This window comes from Ixodes scapularis, unplaced genomic scaffold, assembly GCF_016920785.2.
Source record: "Ixodes scapularis isolate PalLabHiFi unplaced genomic scaffold, ASM1692078v2 PGA_scaffold9__187_contigs__length_104089568, whole genome shotgun sequence".
NCBI classification, from domain to species: domain Eukaryota; kingdom Metazoa; phylum Arthropoda; class Arachnida; order Ixodida; family Ixodidae; genus Ixodes; species Ixodes scapularis.
In genome coordinates this window covers 49,520,722-49,545,660 of record NW_024609884.1, presented here as the reverse complement: position 1 = coordinate 49,545,660, position 24,939 = coordinate 49,520,722, and the positions used below count along the sequence as shown (strand labels likewise).

The following is a 24,939-nucleotide window of genomic DNA, read 5'->3' as shown; positions in this document are numbered from 1 at the left end:
AAGTTGTGCAAATACCTGCTCGATAAAAGGCAATTTTTCCATAAATCTTGTCGTTCCAACATAAGTATAAATGCATCAAAAACCTGGTATCCTCGACAAAACTTTGATTATCCAGAATTTTAGTGGCACCATCTATCCGAGGTCAACAAAACCGTCGGCTCTATCTGCTACCGTGAACAGTTGCCAGGAGCCGGTTGGGCGGGGGCAGAGCCGGACGGGGATGGCCAGACCTGAACGAGCACATTGGCACTTTCCTCCTTTCGCCATGTTGATCGCGCTGCACAAGCACATGGTCACATGATTGCGAATGGGTGAGTTCTCTCTGCTCACTGATGGCTCTAGAGAGAGAGCTTCACCGGAACCCCGTGCGTCCTCCTTTCACATCACAGCGCACGTGACTCTGAAGATGTTGAAGGAGTTGAGAGGTGCCGAAAACCTCAATCTTTGTCATTTTTTTAAAATAAAAACTAGGACATGCAGGCAAAAGCGTTTTTTTGTTCTTTACTTCAGAAAGGTCGAGGCACCGACTCCCAAATTATTTAAAGGGAAGCTACAGAGCTTCTTGAAAAAAATGAGTTAGAAGTGAATTTTAGTGTATTTTTACCCTGTGAACCCGAATACCCAAACCATTTGCTGCGCAAGTATTGTTAAACGCAAGAAAACGCGAAAGACAGCCGCTGTATGTGATGTCATCGACGGATTTTTTGGCTGCCCAAGGCTAAGGAAGCGGGGCTTCAGCCCCATTTTGAAATTGCTCTTATGGCTCTCTGGCGCATCACATTGAAACAGAATTGTGATATCTGTTATTCTAACGGCCAAGTGAACACAATTCAAGTGTTTTTTGTCAAATGCAGAACCGCCCCATCTTCCCTTTAAGCAAAGCACTGAAATTGTTGCACAGCTCCTTTAAGTGACACTGAGAAACTGTCTTTTTTGTTTGATTATAAAATATTGAGGGATTATTTATCAACATCTCTGGGAGGCTATGTGTAAAATAGTTTGATTTTGCATTCGTTTTCTTGCATGCATCCGCTGAACTCTGATACGCGTTCCAGCGATGCTCACAAGTGGAAAACTTTGCGGCACGGTACAGGCGCTTTTTTCTATTTGTTGTGTCAACGCAAAATGTGCGAGACCCCCTTGCAATCTAAGCCTTATCTAGTAAGTCATTGACTTTTCAGTGCCTCAAAAAATGAGGCATACCCCTGCTATGAATTACTACCGTTTTTATGTTTAATTTCTGGGGACCCAAATGCGAGTAATGCGTAATGTGCTTCTTAGCGAGCGATTTTAAATTAGTAAACAATTCTTAGTAAAAATTGGATAGAACCAATTAATCAGTTGCATGAGTTTGGAGGGCATGTCCGACAATTTAAGAATCTATGAAAATTTCTGCTTTTCCTTCGAGGAGAAGTCGTGATGTGACAAACTTCTTTACCACATATTCGATGCAGAAGTAGCTAAGCGTCAGTTGCTGGCGAGCATTTCCTCGTCAGCAACTGTGGACTCGCACTTAGATACAAGCGTCGGTATCGGCAAGCTCAATGTAGTTGAAACAAATGTGCGGCGCTTTGCAACACAACTGTGTGCGCGTGCACAGTTAAGAAAAGAGCACGTCTTCTACTCTGGTGAATGCAAAACCTTTCTCTACAACATCCATGGATTCAAAAAAAGAAAAAAGAATTAGAGAGGCTGTGAATAGCCTCAACACACGCCACGCAAGCTGTAATGTGAAGCTCCAGGCTATTATTCATTAGAATGATCACTCACAAAAACATCATACATGTTTCTTTAATAAATAAACCGTTTTAATCAGCACAAATGTGAACTAACATAGCCACTCCGTGCTTTGACATAGTGCATCGTCTGCTCGCATCCTACCAGCTCCATCACAAAAGGGCGCCCGCAGGGTGGCGCCACCAAAACATCTCCGTCGCCCATAAAGCAGACGCTTCGTTCCCATGGTGATGCTGACCACAGCAAACGGACTTTATCGTGCAGAAGGAGATGGCAGGGTGGCGAGATAAGGCACATACTCTTTCGTAATGCTTTTCAATGGGTGGAATGTGTACAAAAAGAGTTTGAAATAAGGACTTAACGCAGATGGCCGATTTTCTCCAGTGCCTAATGTTTTGACGAGCCTTACACGAAAAGTATGTTTTTAGCTTGCAATTTGGACAAAGTTTCTTGTAGTGCAATGTGAAGCGAAATCACCGATGTGCCAAAAACTCGACCTCAAAACCTTGCCTGAATTGACATGAAAACAGCCTCAAGGGGCATTATTTTATCATGAATAATCTTTGGTATTTTTCAGATGATGTGGGAGTTTGGCCAACTCTCTCTACTCTCTCTGCACCTTATTTGTCAATTAGCACAAAGCTTATATTTTTTGCTTGGGTTTCATTGAATTTCATAGGTTTTATGGGTGCTAGGAAAATAGAAAATTGGAGGGTCATTTTCTGAAACAGAGAACATATGACAGTCTCCCAAAGCAAGGGTGTATTGCAGTCATCTTGGGTTGCAATGGGATTTATTTTTTGTTTAGTTTAAATGATTGTTTGGCCACACACACTCTATCAATTTATTTTTGTTCCCCCTGAAATTTTTAAGGCTTTGTGGCACTTCCGTGCGTTTTACCTCAGCCCCATAGCCCTCATTTGTCAGGCTCGCAAGAATATACAAATAGTTGAAAAATGACATTTTAATGCTAATACCGCTAACCTCGTTTAAAAGTATCTTATTGAACTGTAGTTGTTTCCAGTGCACTTTCACGGGACACAACTGCAGTGGTTCACGATTGCTAAATAACGTTGGCTGCAGAAAACATGGAAAGGTTGTAGTGGCACACTATACTCCCTTTGAACAAAACTTGGCGGACTGCGGAAAGTATGGCTGTGATGCCTGGAACGCGTCTCCGGCTGGTGTGCTTAGCGTCCTGTTCCGCCCATGCCTTAAAAGTGGCTCCCAAGTGGCAACAAATGACGTCCCAAAAGACAAAGTGTCGTGATGTTGGATGTCGCAATCCTGGCGGTGAGTCGTAGAAGTTTTAAGAAGAGAATGAGAGCATACAAGAGTCGCTGTCATTGCGGCGTCCCAACTGCTGTGTCGCCACCAGGATCGCAGCCGCACACAATGTGACACTATGTGATGTCATCGTGCGGAAATTGAGGAACCACTTCTTTGGACACGGCAAACACACTGCTTGGAGATGCGTTCTTGGCACCGTAGTACGGCCCCAGCAAGCCACTCGGAGCATCTGAGCGAGGCATGTAACAATGAACGGTCGGAGTGTGTGCTTTCTGTAGTGTACTGTCATGTGCTTCTCTCTGTGTCTCTGATTGGCTCACGGGAGGCCATAGCTTTCGCCCTCTTCCTAGTTATGCTGATACAAAAGTATAGATGCCTACCAGCTAAGTTGCTGTTGAAGTAAAGAGTCAAAGTTGCCAGGAAGTTTGTCAAGTAGGTGCCTCCTGGCAGTAGCCGTGAAAGCACCCATTAATGAGGTTCTTCTGCCGACTAATTAGTCTGAAGTATTGCTATTACTCTGACATTATGGCAGTCTTCAAGCAAGTATCATGGAGAGGCTCTTTTATCGCAAGAACATGCCATTTTCTTATGCATGTTGATTTTGCTTATGTGATTGTTTGCATGGGTGAAAAGCATTATCTACTGCGAATGCACCAATTTTGATCTGGGGTCAAGGGTATTTATAAGTCTCACTTTTTTTTAATGTCTTACTTTGCAATAGTGCTCAACTGTAAAAACTGCAACTAATGAAGTGTGTCACGCTTTGCCTTTGCTCTGTATTGAGCATTTTCCCTAGTACGAGCTACTAGTCGCTTGCTTGTGGCTGTGTCCTTGTCAGTGTGGACTTGAGCAGAATTGTAGGCGCTTGTCCATACCGTGCTGCTGTAGCGACTCTGATGGACCGCATGCACACTACTGGAGCTCAGGCTCGAAAGCTGACAGGGAGCCGGCTTGAAATCTGAGCCTTCTCCTTCCCAGGGGTCGGACAGCTCTGTGGACCTCTCGGGAAACTGCACAAAGGACTGAGCCACCTGAACCTTGCGCGTACTGGGATCACTGCCAAGGGTGTGAACACCCTCGCTCACGCCCTCTCCCTGAACCGCTCCATGCCCTCTAACCTTTTGTACCTCAACTTGAGCGACAACGCTTTCAAGGATGACATCAACGTAAGTCCAGCCGCTGCCTGGGGGGGGGGGGTTGAGCTGCCTTCACTTAAAAAACGCACTCTTTCAGAACCTCTACAACTACTTAGCACAGCCGAATTCTTTGGTCCACCTGGACTTATCTGGCACAGAGTGCGCCCTGGAGACTGTAAGGACTTGTGTTGCCTTGGGGCTTCCTTCTTTCAATGCATGCATCTGGAACTGTGCTCTGCTCACTCTCTATTGCGTTTTTATTCGTCAACTTATCTGCAATTCTGTCTGATTTGATACTGCTCTCGAGCAGGTGTTTGGAGCCTTGCTGCGAGGCTGCACGCAGAAGCTGGAGCATCTGAACCTGTCGCGTAATGTGTACAGCACCAAGAAGAGCAAGGAGGTGCTGGTGCCGCCCTCCTTCAAGACCTTCTTTTCCAGCACCGTGGCCCTCCGCCACCTGAACATGTCCAACGTTCGGATGCCCATGGAAGCCCTCAAGTAAGTTCCTTCGTTGGCTCTTTAGCTGTGACTTTAGTTGAGATCTGCCTTCCTCTTTAGTGCATTTTAGTCACATTTCTTTTATTTGAGAGAGTGTTGTGACCTCACGAGGCTGTCTGCACAAGCTTCATACCTCTCGCATGCTCGGCCAGGATTCTAAATTTTCACGTGACAGCCTTCTACGTCCACCAGATGTAACCTCGGTGCAAATTGTTGTCTAGTCCTGTTTTCCTCAAAAGTTGATGCCCAGTCATTGCTGAACAATTGGTTCTATGTATGTTGACACCATGAACCCCAATAACGTAGGGCTAACTATATTAATAATCCATAAATATAAATGTATAGATTGTCTCGTGCATTGCACCTTCAGTGTCGCACCATTTGGTTGATTCACTTTGTCATGAATGCCGGTTGGGCAGTGGGTGTAAGAAAGATAGAATTTGCAGTCATTGGGTGTTGGCTGTGGAAGCGTCGAGATGTTCTGGGCAGGTCTGCAGGAAGAGTCACGCAACTGTTGGCCCAATGAGGGTGGGCTGCAGGTCAATATCTCCTACTTCGTACATCAGTGTAGCACTTTTAGTTCGAGAGTACTACTTTGTGCACTTGTCGTTGACATTCTAGCTAATGACAGTTCTACTTATGGGTGCTCCTGGTCGTAGGGAACATTAAAATGTGCTAGCTGATGTCGTGTCTGATGCCTGACAGGGCCATGCTGCTTGGCCTGGCCTGCAATGAGATCCTCACCGATGTCTGGCTGGACCTGAGCTGCAATGACCTCAAGACTCAGGGGGCTTTGGTGCTGGAGTCATGTTTGCCTGGGATTCGTTGTCTTCACAGTCTCGACATCAGTGAAAACAGTAAGGGCTGTCGATGGTATGGGAGGAAAGTGGGGTGGCTGCAGTTTTGCCATTGTCTTTTTCAGACTTTGATCAGGATCTTGCAAACATAGTGGCAGCTGTCGGGAAGAACCCGTCCATCAAGCGACTCTCCATTGGCAGGAACTTTGCCAACATGAAGACAAAGTGAGTTGTAGAGTGATGGTCTGCTCCTGAATTTCAAACAGAATTGGATGTATGGTTTATAGAAATAATGTAGAGTTCTTGAAAAAAAACTGAATGCTTAAAAAAAATTAATTTATGAGTAAATTTTTAGACAAATGTTAGTGTTATGACCTGACAAGAGAGGTGTACGTTTTGCAGGCATGTGACGCGCATTATGGAAGCTGTGGTGCAGCTGATTCAGGAAAAGGACTCTGCCCTGGAGTCGCTGTCAGTTGCCGACTCGAAGCTGCGGGGTGAGCTCTGTCTGGTGATCAACGCTCTGGGCAGCAACCAGTGTCTGACTTCCATCGACATCACGTGCGTATCTCTCCCGACTTTTGTTTTCTCTGTTTTCTCTGTAGTTTGCTCACACAGTAAATTCTCAAACCGGCGTGATTCTCATTTCGTGCAGTGGCAACTACATGGGTTTGAACGGTGCGAAGACACTGGCTAAGGCCTTGCAGATCAACTCAAAACTAAAGAGCATCTTGTGGGATCGGAATTCTACACCTGCACAAGGCTTCCAGGACATTGCATATGCTCTGGAGAAGTATGATATGAACTGTGCTTTGACTTCATCATCTACTTCTTACCCAGTTGCAGAAAAAGACAAAAAATATTTGTTCAACTACTTTCTAAATATAATTGTACTGCAACAAATCTTTAAAAAAAAAAAAAAAAAAATAGAAAGACTTTTATATGAATTAGTACATTGAGAGTGGGTGCTGTGCAAAATACATACCGTAAAATACCGCGAAGGCTCCCACTTTGTTCAAGCGCCAACTATAAACATTTCCCATACTTAGGAATTCTGCAAATTGTATGTTAAACGCCCACCCCCTCAAAAGCACGACTGTCAGTCGGAAATATTCGCCCCATTCCAGCGGCCACAAAACCGCCAGCGGCAATGACGGGGATATCATGTGAAAAGTGCTTTCTCCGATTCCGTTCACCCGCCATCTTGGTTTTTACATATTTGACCGGACAAATGTCCATGTCTAGACCCAGTTTTCAGTGAAAGTGGGGTGGGCACTTCCCATGGTATGTTACTGTGGTATACTATTTTTTTGTCTAATAAATGTTATAACATCTTCCACTGCAGAAACTTCACCTTGAAGTATATGCCTTGCCCCGTGGTGGACATCACTCTGGCCATGAAAATCGCACCCGAGCGCACGGAAACCGCGTGGAAAAAGGTGGGCATCCTGTTCAACTACCGTGCAGTCAGAAATGGGGCGGAAGCTATCTGGAGGTTGCCCCGCTTGGGCAAGGTCTAGTCTTGATTCTTCTGCTTGTAGTTTCAGAGTCGTCTTGTGGTAAGTGAAACTTTATTGGGCTGATTCATTATTCGTTTGTTGGCCTTGGGTATTGTATTACACAATATCATATCTTCCATCCTCATATGAGAGTAAAATTAAACGGAATGTCAAGATCAGAAAAGGTTGACAGTGACAAGGAGAGATCGGTCTCATAGCTTCCGGAAGTGGCAACCAGACCAGGTTCACTTGTTTTCACCGTCGTCCATAAACATGGAAGCAACGAAGAAGCCATACCGCAAGGCATGCAGATATAACGGCGTTTATTTACATGAAGCCCCAAGGATACCAAGCAACGTAAAGACTCTGGTCCTGTGTACTGTCGGACCATAGGACACTCTCGCACGCGACGATCATAGGACAATGTCGTCTGTCGCCTTCGTTACGAGGTTCCTCCAGCGAAGTGTCATGGTTTTTGTTCGTAAGCACCAATTGCAGCGTTGCTGGAGCTCTCTCGACCGCGAGAAGGAAAGAAATGGCCGCTTGTGAGCAGCCGTCTAAAGAACAAGTCCCCAAATTTTTCGTACAGATATATTAACTGTGTTGGGGCATATTTCTGGATTTTTCAGATTTCAGAGTTGCTGCACCGTAATGTCTCCCCCAAGAAGTACAGCAACAGTCAGGCATTTAGGCTACAGCAGGGTTTCCTTCTCAGCTCGACTCAACAAGTAAGAAAATTTGGGAACCTTTTCAACTGCTCGGTTATAGGATGGCGTTGTGCTTCTTTCCCTCAGACAATATTGTTCAAAGACATCTTCACTTACTGGTGCTGATCAGTTCATTTGCATGTGAACATTATCAAATTGGTAGTAACTTGTTTTTAATGTTCTTCCAAAGGAAAAACTGATTCTCCTATGCAAGAAATAAATGTTTGAACTTAAATAAATTTATTTTGTAACCGGAGTCAGAAATCACTTTGCTACATCCAAATTTCATCTATCTAGACTTTGCATGTTGGTAAACACTTGTTTGTGAGGGTGTCCCTAGTAAAGACACGAAAAAGGTGTCGATAGTTTCCACAGAAAATTGCTTATATGTATGTTCTTGCCTTCCTTTGTTTGTTTGCTCATTTTCAGATGGTGGATAGGTGGATGCTTCACCTCCAAGATGTTGTGAGGACTGCTCAAGCTTCGTCCTCGGAAGAAGTGACCTACAACGAAGAAGTAGCGAAGGCTGAAGGGTATCTCAAGGATGCCAGCAGTGCAAAACAGGTATTCCGAAGTTCCCTTTTCTTTTCTTATGCCTAGACCTGAACATGAAGGATGAGGTTCACTAACTTTTTTTAATTTTTATGCGTGTGACAATTTGTGGGGCATAAGTTTAGATGACACTTGAGGCAGAGTAGTATTCTGGGAAATTGTTTCTTTTCTACAGATTACTTTTCAGCACTCTGTAGGAATGAGAATGCCACCTGCACTTGTTTCTTTTTACTTGGTGACTTTTCTAACGTTTTGCACGAACTTGGTGATTTCTTACTTAGCTACTGACCCGACTACACGAAGTGGTTCTTCAGCAAGAGGAGGCCGGCAACCCCATCGAATTAAAGTTGCAGAGTTGTGTAGATGAAATGGAGAAAACACTGAATGCTTACCTCAAGGTATGACTCTCAAGCCTCTTCTTTCATTCAATTCGAAAACTTCTAGCACTTGAATGTCAAGCTATGGTACTAATTGTTTTACATCTCTTGGCAGGGAACCGCTTCTAATATGCTGAAATGCATCGAAGATCAGTGCCCTACCATCATGTCCGAGGAGGTACTGTTACCGGCATTTTTTTCTGCAGCATTTTGACACTTGACTGACCTCGGACACTCCTTGAGTAGTATATACCGTCAGCAATAATGTGTAAGGGAATATAGTTCCCCTATCTTCTTTTCAGTTTCACAACCCCCACAACCTTTGTCAAATAGTATGTAGTTTGGGATCTAAACTTTCCGTTCTAGCCTTCATCGGGGCCATAAAATGTTCCAAAATTTTTTAGGTACACGTCAAAAAAGCGAGGAAGTCTGTTTCCTTTCATATTGTTGCCTATAGTACCAGTGGTGTAAGAGAACTCTAGATTAGAATTTACGACCTGAAGTATCCGTGACCTGACATTTTTAAGCTTTTCTCTCGTGTCCAGAAAGTGCGGAAGGAGATAGAAGACATCTGTCGGAGCAGGCAGCGATTCCCGCAAGAGGTGCTGCAGCGTTCCCTTCTTGACCAGGCAGGAACGGACATCCTCAATCGCATCAGGTATGGTGTATCCCCGTGTCCCTATTTTTACATTTTGTTTTACTACTGTAAAATCCTATAACAACGCCCACCCAAATAGGAGAGATAAATTGTAAAAGAATATGGGGTGGGCAATCTTTGGGTATGCACAGTGGCGCCACAAGGAAGGTGCGAGGGGGGGGGGGGGGGCTGCGGCGGACACCTGGGGCGGTTGCGACAGGCCGGTGGGGGGGGTCGTGGTAGGCGCTGAGCGGAGGGGGGCGGGTGGGGAGTTACGGCGGGAGGGGGGGGGGAGAGAGAGAGAGAGAGAGAGAGAGAGAGAGAGAGAGAGAGAGAGAGAGAGAGAGAGGGAGGGGGGGGGGGTTGTTGCGGGCCACCACCCCGGGTGCCACTAACCCTAGTGACGCCACGGGGTGTGCGACAGCAAAATTTTATTAAAAGCTAGCAGTAAACACCTGGGGGAGGGGGTTGCGGTGCGCTACGCTTTGCTAAAAACCAGAACAAGTGGGAACTGGTACTACAAATCGCAGGCACAGCAAATCAGTGTTCTTCAGTGTGATAACCATGCAGGAATTCGCTACAAACTTCCTTGTCATGGAAACGGATACCGTAGAACGTGCGGGTGCATCAGATTTGCGCTTCACGGTACGATAAGCAACTGAGAACCCGCAACAAACTCTACTGTCACGGGATCCGATACCGCGCAAAAAGATCACGGGCAAAAGCGCGAGAACCTGCTACTAACTCAGTTGCATGTCACGGGAATGGATACCACAGCTTGCGGATGCAGCAGATTCGTGTTTTACATTACGATAAACACGCAGGAAACTGTTACAAACTTGCGTATCACGGGAACCAGAATTGTGCGTGCAGACTGCGGGAGAAAAATAAATGAAAACAAAAAAAACTAGAACAAGCTATGAACTTGGATTTCAGGGAAAAAATACCGCGGATCACGGATGCAGCAGATGCATGTGTCACGGTGTGATAAACTAGGGAATCCGCTGCAAAGACGCTTGTCACACCTACCGGTACCGCAGATTGTGCAGTTGGTGCGATTCCCTTCGGACTGCGTGATCAATATACAGCGGGAATCCACCATTTTAAAAATAACTGGTGCCACCTGGCAGAAAACGGGGTTTGAGGATTTTGAGGATGAAACAACGTGCGGATTATGAAGAAGAGAGAAGAAGGTTCTTAGAATGAACTCGGGGTCAAAAAGATAAGTCACAATAGGAACAAAAGAGGCTTGGGGGGAGTCCAATCTAGGTCACTGCAGCTTAGTAGAGCCAGGCGGATCCTCCTTCCTCGGTCGAGGGAGCGCCCCATGCTCACTCGAGCACATGTTTACTTATTTTTAAGCCAGAACCTCCTGAATCTGCGATTTTCTAAAATGGCCAGCGATGTTGCGAAATTTTTATGTTATGAATATCTGACCCAAAAAATGGATGGGCGATCTCTCGGGGGCAGGTATTCATAGGGGATTTTATGGTACATAGACTGCTTCCCCTTTTTGTTTTTCTCAAATATAATGGACTCTTTTTCTTGTTTTCCAGTGAAATTAACTTGACAATTGCGGCCCACGTGTCGGATCGAATTGTGGATGAAGTGATAGAGAGCCTGCCACGTAGCCACAGGGATTTGGTGAGTGCCTGTGTGTTTGTTTCATTGCTTTTGTAACGGGGTGGTCACTACGTTTGCACCTTTCAGTTAACTTTAAACTTCTTATCTGCAACGAGAGTTTTGGCGAGTCTTTAAATTCATTTTTATATATTTTATTTAATAAGGGATTGACACAAATTGATGAGAATTCGCAGCTCATGAAAATGAAGGGCTCTATTGTACAACACATGCGCAGCCATGAAATACTGTTGTTATTTTTTATTTCAAAATATTTTAAGAATTTTTTTTTATTAGGTTTGTGAATCGCCGCTTGCCTCATTTTGCATGGTTTTTGCTCAAATCGAGGCATTTTTGGCTCGTTCATTCCCCGTGGACATAGCATAGTATAGTAGGGATTTTTAGCGGATCATTCTGATACCTCCGATAACAATACCCGATTACAATCTGATGCATGTGTGTTGGGTATCATTACTAGAGTGATAGGAACGAGCTACTAGAACTCCCTAGTGCTAAAGCCTTCCGCATTTGTTTACATAAGAATGATGGGAGGTGCTGTGGGGGACACGAAACAGTTCGATACTTTATACAAGAAACCACTATGCATCACTGAGGGAGTGAAAGATTTTCTACCGTGACTTTGTGGCATAAAGTACTCTTATCCGATTGCCGCGTTGCATGGTTTGTTTGGTTGCAAAGGTGGACAAGCTGAATCGCCAGCGCAGTTCTACCCCAGATGTGCTGCGCAGCGGCCTTCGGCCAGACGGCCATGGCGGAGACTCACACTGCGATCGCGACAGTGTCAGCGAGAGCTCCGACTCCCCCCTGGTAGGCCACTTTGTCCTTGTACGTTCCCGCCTCTCTATTGGCAAAAGACCAGTGGGAGGCGCCGAACCTCGGGGCAGCGGTTGACATAGTCCGTGACAGCCGGCTCAGGAGTGGGGGGGGGGGGGGGGGGGGGGGGCTGAGCCATTCGTTTTTGATGGACGATTTGTCTTTGAAGGTGGACGAAAGGGATTTACCCAGGTCTGGCCGCTTTGGTGGCGGAGCTTCTTGACCACAGGTGCTCTCACTCTTTCTCTTCCTTTTTGTCTTTCCACCATCCCCTCTGGCTCGAGCCTCTTTCATTCGCCCGTCCGTTTTTCTAATGCCAGTGCCACTGGGCGTCCGACGACGGCCTTGGGTCCCTTCCCCGTATTTCTTCCGTTCCTCCTCTTTTCTTTGTAGATTCAGTCAGCTTGGTTGGAAATTCGCGTAGGTTCATTGAGCTCATTTTCGGTTGTAGGCATGACATCCTTAGTGCTTTTTGTTTGACATCTTGCAAGTGGGCGAGAGGTACCTAGCTGTCAAACTGGTGTTGGGGGAACCGCACTGTGAAGAATTATTGCTGCCAGCCCGGGGGAAGCCTCAGGTGCCATTTTGCGGCCAGCTTCTCCTTTTCCTGCTTGGCTTATCAGCTGGTAGTTAGCTGTACCTTTGTGCAGAGTAGCCATATGCTTTTTCATATAAATTATTGACCTTTGAGACTGCTAGGCTACAGCTGTAGTTGCATATATGCCTATAACATTGGAAATGTGTCTAATCAGACTCCAGGAGGTTTACCTAGTCTGGAATAGCTACGACAGATCTCGACTAAGAAACAGATATGTAGGGTGGCACAAGCAGATCTTCCGCTGTAAGACGAGTCGGAAAAGTCGCCTCCTTCTGATAGAAAGCTCAAACTTTCATTGTATGTGCACTGAGCCGGTCAATTTTACCGTGTGATATTTCAAGGTGTAGTAGTTCTCTTCCCATAAAAAATAAGAGCAACAAACTTGCCAAAGTTATTGCTCTCAAAGTTGGGCGCATTCACATATGACCGAGTTAGCGACACTATTAACTCATGGCGCCATCTCCCGATAGGTGCAGTGAGCAGACAGTGCACTCTGTTGTCTGCTCGCTGTGCCATTAGGAAGATGGCACCAGAAGTTAATTGCATCGCTAACTCGGCTATCGTGCCCGGCGTAAACTTTGGCAAGTTTGTTACTCTCATTTTTTTTACAGGAAAAGAACTCCATCTTGAAATTTCACACTATAAAATTGACCTGCCCAGTGCACATTTGATGAAGGTTTGAGCTTTCTATGGGCAGGTGGCGATTTTTCCGACTCGTTTTATAGTGGAAGATTCGTTTGTGTTACTTTGTATATTCCTTAGTGATTTAAGAATGTGCCACTGAGACTAACAGGGTTTGATAAGAAGCATTGGGAAAGCTGCAGTGTGTAAGGCAACATATTTCTTCAGTGGTCCTGCATAGGCACCCTGAAAGAGCACCCAAGTCTGCGAGTGACTGCAGCTGTAGGCCCAATGCTGCTTTGTTAGTAGATACTTCTTGAAACTAGATGTAGCTTTGGATTTTGATGATGAGTTCTTATCGTGTATATCTTAAAAGTTTATGTAGCCGTCACGTGGCAGGCAGCCCTTGAGTTATACTAGTGTGCTACAGTAGCCTGTAGTTGGATGGAAGCTTTAGAATAGCACCTAATAGAACGTCTGATTTTGTAGCCGCGAGTTTGCTTGCCTCATACATGTGGTACCTGTGCATCATACAGCTTTGTGTGCTACACTTGCGGCGATTTCTGACCCGTGGCATACTATGTCTTGTTGTTTTTCTACCTTGCACTGCAGCAATTGGCTTGGTTGAATCTAGTAAGTACTAGAGGTCCTGTATTGTGTACTGTATGATGCTGTGTTTATTTTGTTGTGTTTGCACTTAAATTTATTGTGCATGCATTGGGAAGATGGTGATAAAGGACATCTTATGTAGATGAGCATCCTTGCGTTTTAAATTTTATTCCTCACATTAAATGCTGTATTAAAAAAGCGTTCGTCTTGCCACCTTTTTATTTCACAGGTTTTAATTTTTTTTACTTCGCTCATTGCAGGCGACTCCCAAGCTGCCCATCAAGAGGAAGAGCATCAATTCAAGAAAACTAAGGCCCCAGTCTGTTGTAGGCGAGTATAGCACACATATTGTTTTGGGTCTTGGTGTGTTTTTTTTTTTTGTTCTTTAATGCCTTTGTAACTTATGGCAGTGCCAATGGTTCCACTTTGCAGATAGTGTGGAAGGTATCGCAGCTGATGACATTCCTGATCTTCTGCCTAAGGATTCTGGGAGTATGTATCCTAGAGTACAGTGGCATGTTACGAAATTCTCTTGCCTTGTAAAAGTTCTGTGCCTTCCTAACACTTCCTGTTTCTGGCATTTATCGACTCTGAAGCTAATTTTCAAAGTTTAATTATGCCCCATAAAATCTCTCCCAACACACAAGGATAAAGGCTTGAGGAATTTAGTGTTTGTCTTGTGTAGTTCTTTAGGCGAGCAATCGAAAGTTTAGTACATCTGCTATACTTTAGTTATTTCAAATTGGCCAAAGTCTCAACATATTTTTCATTATATCCAAGGCTGTCATCTATTTGCTAAGTGTATACCCACTGTTCAAATTGTGAGGTTCTGTTGCAATATTATTGTTTATGGGCACAGCTTAAATTTCATTTGGGACATCATATAGCCTAGGTCCACTGTACGGGAGAGGGAGACCCTTCTCAAACCTCCACCTAGTAGCCACTTTTCTCATGTCAAAGGGATACTGAACCGACATTTCGAACTCACAAAACAAGGCTGGACAGATTAGCCACTTTTCTCATGTCAAAGGGATACTGAACCGAAATTTCGAACTCACAAAACAAGGCTGGACAGATAGGCGGGACGATGCAAAACACAAAAACATCACTTATACAGCGATATCTCTAACGGATCGCCATAATTTTAGAAAAGAAGTGCCCGACTGAACCCCGCCGACGAGGCCGACGAGACAAGGCATGTCATGATTCCCATTCCCTCTCCTCCTCGCTACGTCCCGTGTCGAGCTGGTGAACCGAAGCGAGGAGGAGAGAAGCGAGGCCGCTTCCCCTGATCCTCAAATTCTCCCGGAGGACAGTGATGTCAAAGACCTCGCTTGATAGCGCCCTTCTTTTCCAAAAGTATGGCCATCCGTTTGAGATATTGATGTACGAGTAATGTTTTGGAGTTTGTAGGGTCCTGTTCAACGCTTCTAGAGCATTATTTTGCGAAATTCAAATTTCGGTTCAGTATCCCTTTAGGAGACCCCATGATAAGTCCAGCTTTTAATTACTGCCTCATGCTTAGCGTTTGAGACGATGGTGTTGAGGGTGGAAAGTCAATTCTGGTCTACTAGAATGTTTAAAATAGGCTTCAATTTTTATAATTTGGACAAGGGGACCCGTAAGTTTTCAACTTTTAGTACCTCTTCGGGGCAGGAAAAGAAGTCTCAAGGTGAATTTTCTAACATTGTTACAAAGAATCTATGCACTATCGCCTGTGTTGAAGTGCAGTGACCTCGCGTGGCAGCAGCAAAATGTTCTTCGCGTATTGTGCACAGCTGACAGCCTGCCAAACCTATCGCCAACGTCGGAGAAGCTGGAACACCTGGGCAAGGCACGTCCTAAGCGTCCCAAGACGCATGCCCCGACGCGACCCTGCCTGCCGGCTGGGGACAGCCGGGACCCCTTGCACAGCGATGCCCTCGAGTCGTTTTTCAAAAGGCATCCGTCCTCCTCGACACCAACCCTCTCCCCGGACTCCGAAGATACTGGGTCTGCCGCTTCTCTGCTCTGCGCTTAGTGCCTAGCTCTCAACCACCTGCCCTCCGAATGCTGCAGATCTCATGCAATACCTATAGCCAGGGTTACTGGCTGGTTATCCAGACCAAATTTAGTGCATTCCCTCTAAATGCAACCTAAAAAGTGTGTCATTGAGGTTCTGATGTGGACCATATTAATGCAAGGTCCAGAAATTTGCATTTTAATCTGAAGCTGCAGTGAAATGCACCACTTGCGGATTTTTAATGCAGCTTCATGGCACATGCAGTGGGCTTGCAGTGACTTGTGCATAGTCAGTGCCAATTGGAGATGGGACAAAGCAAAATGAAAGTGTTTGCTTTTATCTATGATGTTCTTTAAACACCAGGCTGAAAAGATGGGCATAGTATCTGGTCATGATGGCACTGTAAAATTCAGTTTTCAAAAAATCTTCAAACTTTTGTGAATCGCCGCATTAGAAAAACTGAATGTTTCGCGAACATTTAGACACATATTGCAAGGTTAAGGTTTGCTGGAATATGTCCATGATGTCTGATTACTGTAATAATAGCATGGTGGACACTATTCATAACAGCTATATGAATGGCGTTTATGTTTGCTGTAAATCAGTTGTAATATGAAGCCTGTTTTTTTTTTGCTCAAGAACGTTGCAGAGTAGCCTATTTTATTTGCCAAAACTTCAAATCAGTTGCCCTAACTATATAACCAGTCAAACTACCATTGTCATCCACAGTTCCAACTGATGCTTTTGGGTTTTCGCAACTATAGCAAGCATTCTGTATTGCATTTGGTAACTTTGCAGTCTATATATGGACCATTGACTGTTCAAAGAATGATTATGAACACCATGAAACTACATATGGTTGTTGCTGCATTTACACACTCTGAGACAGTACATGCTTCAAGTACTGGTGCGTCATCCTCATTCTACCAGTTTAAAATCCCCCCTCCCCCAAAAGGAGATGCATATGGGAAGTGTCTTAAGATTTGTCATTTATGTGTACCAGAGCTCCTTTAATTTGATTCAGTGTTTCTTTAGTGTAAGCTTTGCATTTGGATGGCTGGTCGTACAACTTAGAAAATTTTAACCTTACAGCTTGAGGAGTGATAGCAGCACATCAGCCAGCAGCTCCGTGTTGATCATGGAGTCTCGACCCTTGGACAAGTCTCCTGACAAGAGCTTGGAAAAGACCCTAGAAAAGTCACCGCAAGAGAGCAAGGAAACTGAGAAGCGGAGTTTCATGAAGGGCATCAGCAACCTGTTCAGCCGGGTTTCCTCTTCATCATCTGAGACAACCATTGTCCACAAGTCCAGACAGGAGTCAAAGGATGGTGGCAGCGTCTTCACGACTTCTTCCGCGACTGCATGCACATCGATAAGCAAGTCGAAGCATGAAATGGACATGTATGAAAAGGAGAATGGAGGTTCGTACAACTTTTTTTTTAACATGAGCAAAATGCACAAGTCCTGTGTCCACCCATGCTGTCAGCAGCAATGTGACAGTGGTGAAATCTAGTACCCATGCTTTCAACAGCAATGTGACAGTGGTGTCTGGAGATAAGTGGTTGCACCATTTAGTGAACAATGGCGATGACTGGCAGAGTTCGCAATGTGTGTGAGAACCGCTTCACAGCCACTTGAAGTGCCACTGGGGCACTTTGCACATGCTCCTCAGCTTCTGCCAGTTATCTCCACTGCTTTTACATAGTGTAGCCAGTGTAGTCAACATTCCGAGTACTTTTGGTAGAAATCGAAATTTTGAGCAACATCTTGGCAGGCAGTTTTTGGTAAAGAAAAGTCGACCTCTCGTAATAACCAGTCTTCTAAATTCTTTGCGCTTTTGATCTTCACATTTGCTTTAAATCATATGCCTATGGATTTAGTAACTTGACCCGAGTCTTGTTGCATTTGTTTCAGAGGCAATCACAGAACGGAAGTTATTGAGCGAAAGCACGTCCAGGCTATCTGGAGTTGAGAAGTTTGGCTTGGGTCCTGGGTCTGGGATTCTGGCCGAAATGAAGGCCTTGCAGGGCAAACGGACCTCAGTGGGGGCTCAGTCTAAAGGCGTGGTGAGTTCTGGTTTGGCAATTGCATCTCACAAGCGTCCCTGCTGACCCTGATGCGTCCACTGCGCACTTCTCTGCTCAGGCATTGGATGGCACCTCGGAGACTTCAAAGGATTCCGCTCCGTTTCCATCTGTGCGGCTCAAACCGACGGGACTAGCCGATTCCTTGCGCTCTCCCACGGACTACTTTCCTCGAGAAAAGAGCTCGACGAGCCCCGGCCCCTTGGAGAACACGCCTTCATCGCCGCAGTCAAGCGGCGGAACCCCGGGCACATCCCCCAAAACGTTTGCAGCCCTCAAGGGACGGCCGCCGCCACCCGTGGCTCCCAAGCCCAGGCCCAAGTCAATGGTTGGAGGCATGGAGACGAGGCTCTCTGGTGAGTGGGCTATTATTTGCTCTTCCCAGGCACTTTGGTGCACTGCACGAGTGAGCGGCTCTCTTGCGTCTTTCGATATATCTCACCTTGCTCGCTCGTAGCTTTAGGGGACAGTGAAACCTTTGGGTGGTTCCTTGCACAAGATGCTTGTCTATAGCAGTGAAGGGGCTGTCGTCTCGTTTGTGTCTGTGTGGTGAGATCCATTTGTGGAACTTGTCTCTCTTAAAGGTGAGTTTTCTGGCGACGACGGCTCCCGAACGAGAGCGCGAACACCGGATGAAGTGGATATGTTGGAGAATAGCAATAAAGGTAAGATCACTCCACAAGCTTGGCTTGGCTAGAGCTTTGAGTGGGTTAAGTTTTTTGCTCTCAGTTTAGAAAGCTTGAATGGGATTTGTCAGGCATGTAGCCAGGATTTTGTTTCGGTGGGGGGGGGGGGGGGGGGGGTGGTACTAAAGTTACCCCTCAAGCAACGCTGGCATTAAAAAAAAACGCGGATGATAATAGCACCGTCAGCCTTGTACGTGATGCACGAGTGGTAGCTTGAGTGCACCACTGCACTTCCCACGCTCCCCAAATTTTTCTAAAGTTTGACTTACGTGATGGTTTTTGGTGACGGCTCAGCAAGTTTTTAATTAGAACCAAATCTTTATTTCCGATAATTAAAAATTGTTTACACATTTTCGTTAATTAACAGACTTGTTGCAACGATTGTCTATCTATATCATGTTCCCCAGGCAGTATAACTAGGATTTTGTATTTTCAAAGTTTATTTTTCGTCCAACCGGGGAGGGGGGGTTTGGGGTTGTTTTTTTTCCACAGATTTGCACTGTTTTTCGGTATCAATTTTCAGTGCTGGACAAAACATGGGGGTTTATTGGGGCTTGTGTTGAACAAAATTGGGCATTGGCATGGGATCCCTCAACATATGTGCAACCCGAATACTTGTAAAATGTACCCGTACCGTTGAAAAACCACTAAACCTATAAAAAAAAAAACACTTTTTTTCCACCTGTGTAAAAAACAATAAATGTTCATAAAAAAAAAAAAAAAGTTTGTTTTGTTTAATATTTATGTTACAATATGAATCATTCCATTTGTGGGCAAAACCGAAATTGTATTCTTGTGGGATGATGATGATAGCACACTACCGTAAAATACCACTGAAGCGCCCACTTTGTTTAAGTGCCCACTATTAACGTGTTCCAGACTTGGGAGCTCTGCAAATTATACGTTAAGTGCCCGATTTGACTGGACAAGCGCCCATGTGTAGATTAATCCAGTTTTCAGTGAAAGTGGGGTCGGCGCTGCCCCTTATTTTACGGTAGTCGGGTGCAAACGCTATCACCATCATCCCACAGGAGTGCAATTTCAGTTTTGCCTGCAAATCGAATAATTCATATCCTAGCAGAAAGATTGGGCAAAAATTTTTTTTTTTATTTCGATAAACATTTATTTTGAGACATGCCTGTCCTAACCAGGTTAAAAAAAAAAAAAGTTTTTATTTACGTTTTGTTTCTTAATTGAAGAAAACGAGCTAAAGGTGCGTTTTCTAGGGTTCTGGCCCCCCCCTTCCCAAAATATTACCCGTACATCGATACCTCAAACAGATGGCCGTACTTTTGGAAAAGAAGGGCGCGATCAAGCGAGGTCTTTCGACATCACTGTCCTCCGGGAGAATTGGAGAATGAGGGGAAGCAGCCTCGCTTCTCTCCTCCTCGCTTCGGTTCGGTTCACCAGCTCGACACGGGACGTAGCGAGGAGGAGAGGGAATGGGGGGGAATCATGAGGTGCCTTGTCTCGTCGGCCGGGTTCAGTCGGGCACCTCTTTTCTAAAGTTATGGCGATCTGTAAAGATATCGCTGTATAAGTGATGTTTTGCTTGTATAGTTATTTATTTAAAATATGGGTGTTTCCTTATCGCTTATGGCAGGGGTCTCAAACATGTGGCCCGCGACTCGCTGGGATGCGGCTCACAGGCAACCGGGTATACGAGTCCCAGTTCCCATGCCTCGTGCACTAGAATTGGCATGCACCATAGTAATCTCATCTTGTCAATTCATTTTCGCTTGAAAAGTAGCTCTGCTCTTTTAACATATTCACATAGTTTATACTTATCTGTGTTCATTTGCCCTTTGTTTCACTTTATTTTTTGCTTATTAGCTTTTTGTAATATACAACAATTCCACTACTGGGCTGTAAGCGTGAGCTACTCGTTGAAGGATACATCTCGACTGCGTGAACTCTCGATCAGCAGGAGCAACTGCCAAAGATAAAGCTACAAGCTCGGGATTCTCGGCTTCAAAAAAATATCAGCATTCATAGACAAGTATTTGTTCAGAGTGTTGTGATAAAAATCATCAGAAAAACAAGAACTGCCAAATTAACTGGGTGTTTTTAGAGACATGTTGAGCTTGGTTAATTGCTGAGTGAATTGAGCAGCGGGATCGTATGTACTTGCTCTCTTGTTCTATTAAAATGCCAGCACGTTGGCGGGGCAGTGTCATTTTAATTCCTGTTATCACATCAGGTCAGGGCCCAAATTAATCATATAAACAAATTAACCCTAAAGGTGTCACTGGCAAAACTATGAGTTTACAAAAAGCATACAGCTAAGGTCTCTTCAAAATATTTCAACCCCCCTCTCCCGTCTTATGTTGGCCCTTGACCCTTCCGGTGTGGGCTATCTGGCCCCCACACTCAAATGAATTTGAGACCTCTGGCTTATGGGAATTAACGATTGTATTTAACCCGATTTTGAATTTTTGTTTTGGTGTCTCTTTGACTTTCTTTTTTCCCTGCGCTGTTCTTCCCTCGGGTCAGTGTCTGAAAGCGGCCCCCGCACACGTACCACGGTCTACGCCAAAGAGACTTTTGAGGTGTCCAGCACAGTGTCGTCGGTGGCATCCATTGCGGCCAACCGGGCGGCCTTCTTCTCTGGGCCACCCCTGATGACGCCCGGCCCGACGGCATCATCCAACTCGCTTGCCCAGGAGAAACCCGAGGGGGACGCAGAGCCGTGCTCCCCTGCGTCTGCCGACGACATTGTCGACGTGTGACCACTTGTCTACTCCATACTTTCTACTCTAACAAACACACAAGGGGGGAATCGGGCGTATGGGGATGTAGGCAGGGCGTATTTTCTCGACCGACTCTTTGCTTTTGCATGCACGGTGACTCGATGCTTTGGTTTGCATCACAAAATTCTGGAGCGTTTTTACTCTTTCTAATGCGAGAACTGTAGTGTTGGTGCATCGCTATCCCCAGACATCTGCTGGTACACGGTGTGTAGGAGATGGCATCTGAGTAGTTTCACTTTCGTTTGAGGCTGTAAATAATGAGGTAACAAATGCTTTATCACTCTTGAAATCTGGCAAGCTGAATAAAGGTCGACATGTTTCCTCACCTAGTTGTACATAATAAACAATGAGATTTCGAGGCCTCTGCCTCTGCTCAAGGCACCACAAAGTCAAGGACATTGTACCCAGTGATTTTTTGCTGAAAGCGGTAGAGACCTACACTGGTCGCTTGACTGTCCTTTTGATGTTCTGTAGTTTTATAGAAGCCAAGAAAACAAAGGATTGCCAGATGGGTCAAATGGCATTTTAATGGGACTGCTGCAATTCTTACGCGTTTTGAACTGTTGAGGTAGGTTAACGGAAGTACCCAGTTTTCTAACATTGTAGCACTGGTCACACGAATTTAGATGTGTTCATCTCCCTTTTTTTTTTTAATTGCACCAAATGCTGTTTAGGTGTATCTATGATCAATTGGCAATTTCAGTAGGCAAAGAATTCATTTAGTGGATGGTCGCTTTAGTCGTAAATCACTGTTTCCTGCATTTTAAATTCACCGAGACAAAGAAAACTATAGTTCACTGTACTTTGCATCAGGAATGCAGTTTTACTATACAAAAGTAGGAATCATTAATTTTGTGCTGTTGCTGTTAAGCACCTGCAATATTGTTTCTCCAGTAATCTTTTGGGTTTGGTCTAAAAGTTGTGTACACAAGTTCAGACGCTCCAGATGTTGCCAATTATATAGAAGCATTCTGGTTTTGCATCTTCTTCGACTCCTGTAAATACAAGCTCCTGCAACACTAGTTTTCTTCTCTTGCTCGCATGCCTGTTTGTTTATGGAAGTGATCAAGTGCAATAGGGCATTTACAGCTACCTGTTATGAACTGTGTAGCCAGCTTTTTCCTCCCCCCTGTGCTCTATAAATTTACTGTCCACTTTTTCTTTTTGGCCTAGCTTCAGTATTCAGTGTGGGTGCTTGTCAGGTTGAAGTACAGTTAGTGTCATATTTAAGTTGCTTACTAGCCATGTACATACTGTACCTTCGTCACTATCACTCGAAGCAATCTAGTTCGACTAGACACAGCCCCGTGGCGTGTCTTCACAAGCTGGTTTCAGGACATGTACAGAATTCATGCGGTGTTGTGGCCAGGCTTGCCAATGCCCAGCCCTGCCCGCATTGTCTGTTTGATGTGCGTGCCCGTGCTGTGTCCCCTCTTGCTGCTGTCTTTCTACAGGACTTTCTCTGCAGTCTTCCACTATGTTTTTTTTTTTCTTTTCTAACATTTGTTTGCATTTTGCGTACAGGCAATGCGCACACAATGTGTTAGTGTCGAATTGCCTTTCTGCTCGGTGGTTCTTAATTGAAGTGGTGCGTATCTAGTTTTGATCATTTGACATACCTGTTTTACTTAGATGACTCTTATAACTCGCTACTTAAACCTGATCTTGCAGGCTATATTTGGCTTTTTGTAGGTATACAGATACGAATGGCTGTTGGCAAACAAGTTTTCTTGAAGCTGCAGCTTTGCTGCTTTGTCCCTTTTCTCATTCCTGACATTTTTAAATATATGTCAATTGTATCCATGGTACTGTCAAAACTTTTACAAGCTGTTAGTGAAATGTAGATGTTAGAAACTTGTGGAGTGTGTGCTACAGTGTTAGAAAGATAAGACTTTTGGTATGCAGGGGGAAAGAATGCTGTTGAAGAAAAGCATTTTCATACCTGTACAAAACCTAATCTTCAGTGCTCAATTACCGCTCATGCTTTTACATGAAAAAGTGGCTATGCTTGAAGGGTTCTGCAAGCAGCAGTAGTTCAGCCAGGCTTAAAATTCTAGCATTCACTGAAGGTGCAGCTGTATTTACAGCATAATTCGAAATGTTGAAGGATTGGGCCTCTTAAGCTACTTATTTGTCAACATATTTGTTATAATTTGTTTGTGAGATGGCCATGCCAATATGACATAGTTTTTACTTAGTGCTGTTGGCAATTCGAAAATTGTATTATTGCGGTGGTTTTATCAAGAAATTGGGTATCTATGTTTAGTTGTTTGAGCCTGATAGAATTACTTGTTGCCTAGGTTATGCACATTATAAAGTCTTGGCAAGTCAGCAGATCTCTTGTTGGGGTCACAGATGGGGAGTACTTCTGGAACAATGCTGCTAGTATTGCATCTCAGTTCACCAACTGTACTATTGTGCAACTTTTGATACATTCCCAATTTTGTTGTGATAGCTCTTTTGTGATTTTCTTGGTTTCTATTTGATGGGCTTATCTAATAGTGATGCACTTATTCCTGTTATTGCACTAGGTGGACTGCTCTGATTGTGAGGCTTGAACAAATATAGAATTCATTGGGTACGATAGGTCGCATTTTTTGCTTCTTTGCTGTTGAATGTGGAGAAAAGGACTTACATGTACGCTGTGATAGTGGAAGTTTGGTAAGTCTGGATTGCACATCTGCACTAATCCTTCCCCTGAAAATCTGGTAGTTGCAAGTAGTACTGGAAGTTGCTGTATGTTTTGCACAGATTGGGCTGAATGGTAATTAAACATATAAGGATGACTCCTTATGCCTTTGGAATTTGTGTGAAAGGTTTCTGAATGAAAAAGTATGATGGATTCAATACTGGGTCCACTTTCTGGTTAGAGGTTTCCAGTTAGATTTCTAAGAAGGTTGCGGCGGAATTGTTGGCCTCGTGTAAGTACAGCATGTTGCACGATCCCGACAAATCTCTAGTGGTGAATGTCTTCGGCTCCTGGCCCTTCTATTCCACCCTCTCATGCTGCCGAAACACAGACTTTCTCATTAAACCAATGGAAAAGAAACAAAACCAAAAAAAAAAAAAAAATGTTGGGTGCGGCACTGAAATATGTTCCGTAGTGAAAAACAGAACTAGCTCTAGGAAGTGTTTTTTTGGGGCTGAAATTAGGAACTTTCACAAATGTTGAATACCATTAGAGTAAGTGTCACGAAAGTAAATCAAACCCTAGTGATTCAGTTTGTTTTTCCCATTCGCAAGAAAGCTTGCAGCTCTGTCAACGTGAGGCGAGCATGTAGGTCTGTGCCACCATTATGCTTTCTTTACAGGCAGGATCTGCAGAGAGAAAAACTGATAAAAGCGTATGAAAAAAAGGCGAGTGCTTTTCCCATCACAAAAATAAACTACGTACTGCAGAACCGTGCCGAACGCTCGTTCTCCGCCCAAATGTTGCGCAAGCGTTCCGAAGATTAGTGGGGTTTCGAAAATTTCAACATGACCCATTCCCAATAAAATAAAATTTTTTTTTTTCGGTTATTTGTCGCTATTTTGCTCCATGTATTTCAATGGAGCAGTGAGCAGTAAATGACAATTTTCCCAATGAAAATTTCAGAAAGTCTTACAACTTTTGAATAAGCTAGCGTTTGGTTCTGAAACTTTGGTATCTGGTTGAGACCGCTAGCGCTACATGTAGATAAAAATTGCGCTTTTTTTTTTTTTTTTTTTTGGGGGGGGGGGGGGGGGCATTTTTGAAGAGCTATGAAACAAGATTGTGAAGAACGCTTTCAAGACGAGCGCAGTTCAAGATGCACTCTCATGCGTGAGGAGCAACGTATTTAACCATACGCAACCAACGGGCTGACCTGTTTCACCGGTAAAAACAGTGCCATCCTGCACATAATGAATAAAATAAGACCATAAGA

At 44.5% G+C, this 24,939-nt stretch overlaps 1 protein-coding gene across 2 annotated transcripts in view; it reads left to right on the top strand.

Annotated features, from left to right (window-relative positions):
• Positions 1-23,838, top strand: part of LOC115311423 (F-actin-uncapping protein LRRC16A) — a 45,734-nt gene extending 21,896 nt beyond the window's left edge. For both annotated transcript variants that reach the window (XM_029970088.3, XM_029970089.4), the window contains 23 exons: positions 4,006-4,193; positions 4,261-4,338; positions 4,474-4,661; positions 5,367-5,518; positions 5,584-5,683; positions 5,861-6,019; positions 6,114-6,251; positions 6,804-6,897; positions 7,587-7,685; positions 8,094-8,228; positions 8,498-8,614; positions 8,709-8,771; positions 9,139-9,251; positions 10,787-10,874; positions 11,550-11,678; positions 13,773-13,842; positions 13,945-14,004; positions 15,291-15,504; positions 16,607-16,935; positions 17,429-17,580; positions 17,660-17,954; positions 18,183-18,263; positions 20,778-23,838. In XM_029970088.3, the coding sequence (XP_029825948.1) occupies positions 4,006-4,193; positions 4,261-4,338; positions 4,474-4,661; positions 5,367-5,518; positions 5,584-5,683; positions 5,861-6,019; positions 6,114-6,251; positions 6,804-6,897; positions 7,587-7,685; positions 8,094-8,228; positions 8,498-8,614; positions 8,709-8,771; positions 9,139-9,251; positions 10,787-10,874; positions 11,550-11,678; positions 13,773-13,842; positions 13,945-14,004; positions 15,291-15,504; positions 16,607-16,935; positions 17,429-17,580; positions 17,660-17,954; positions 18,183-18,263; positions 20,778-21,013 (3,278 nt within the window). In that variant the 3' untranslated portion in view covers positions 21,014-23,838. The remainder of the gene's footprint in view (positions 1-4,005; positions 4,194-4,260; positions 4,339-4,473; positions 4,662-5,366; positions 5,519-5,583; positions 5,684-5,860; positions 6,020-6,113; positions 6,252-6,803; positions 6,898-7,586; positions 7,686-8,093; positions 8,229-8,497; positions 8,615-8,708; positions 8,772-9,138; positions 9,252-10,786; positions 10,875-11,549; positions 11,679-13,772; positions 13,843-13,944; positions 14,005-15,290; positions 15,505-16,606; positions 16,936-17,428; positions 17,581-17,659; positions 17,955-18,182; positions 18,264-20,777) is intronic.
• The last annotated feature ends 1,101 nt before the right edge of the window (positions 23,839-24,939 follow it).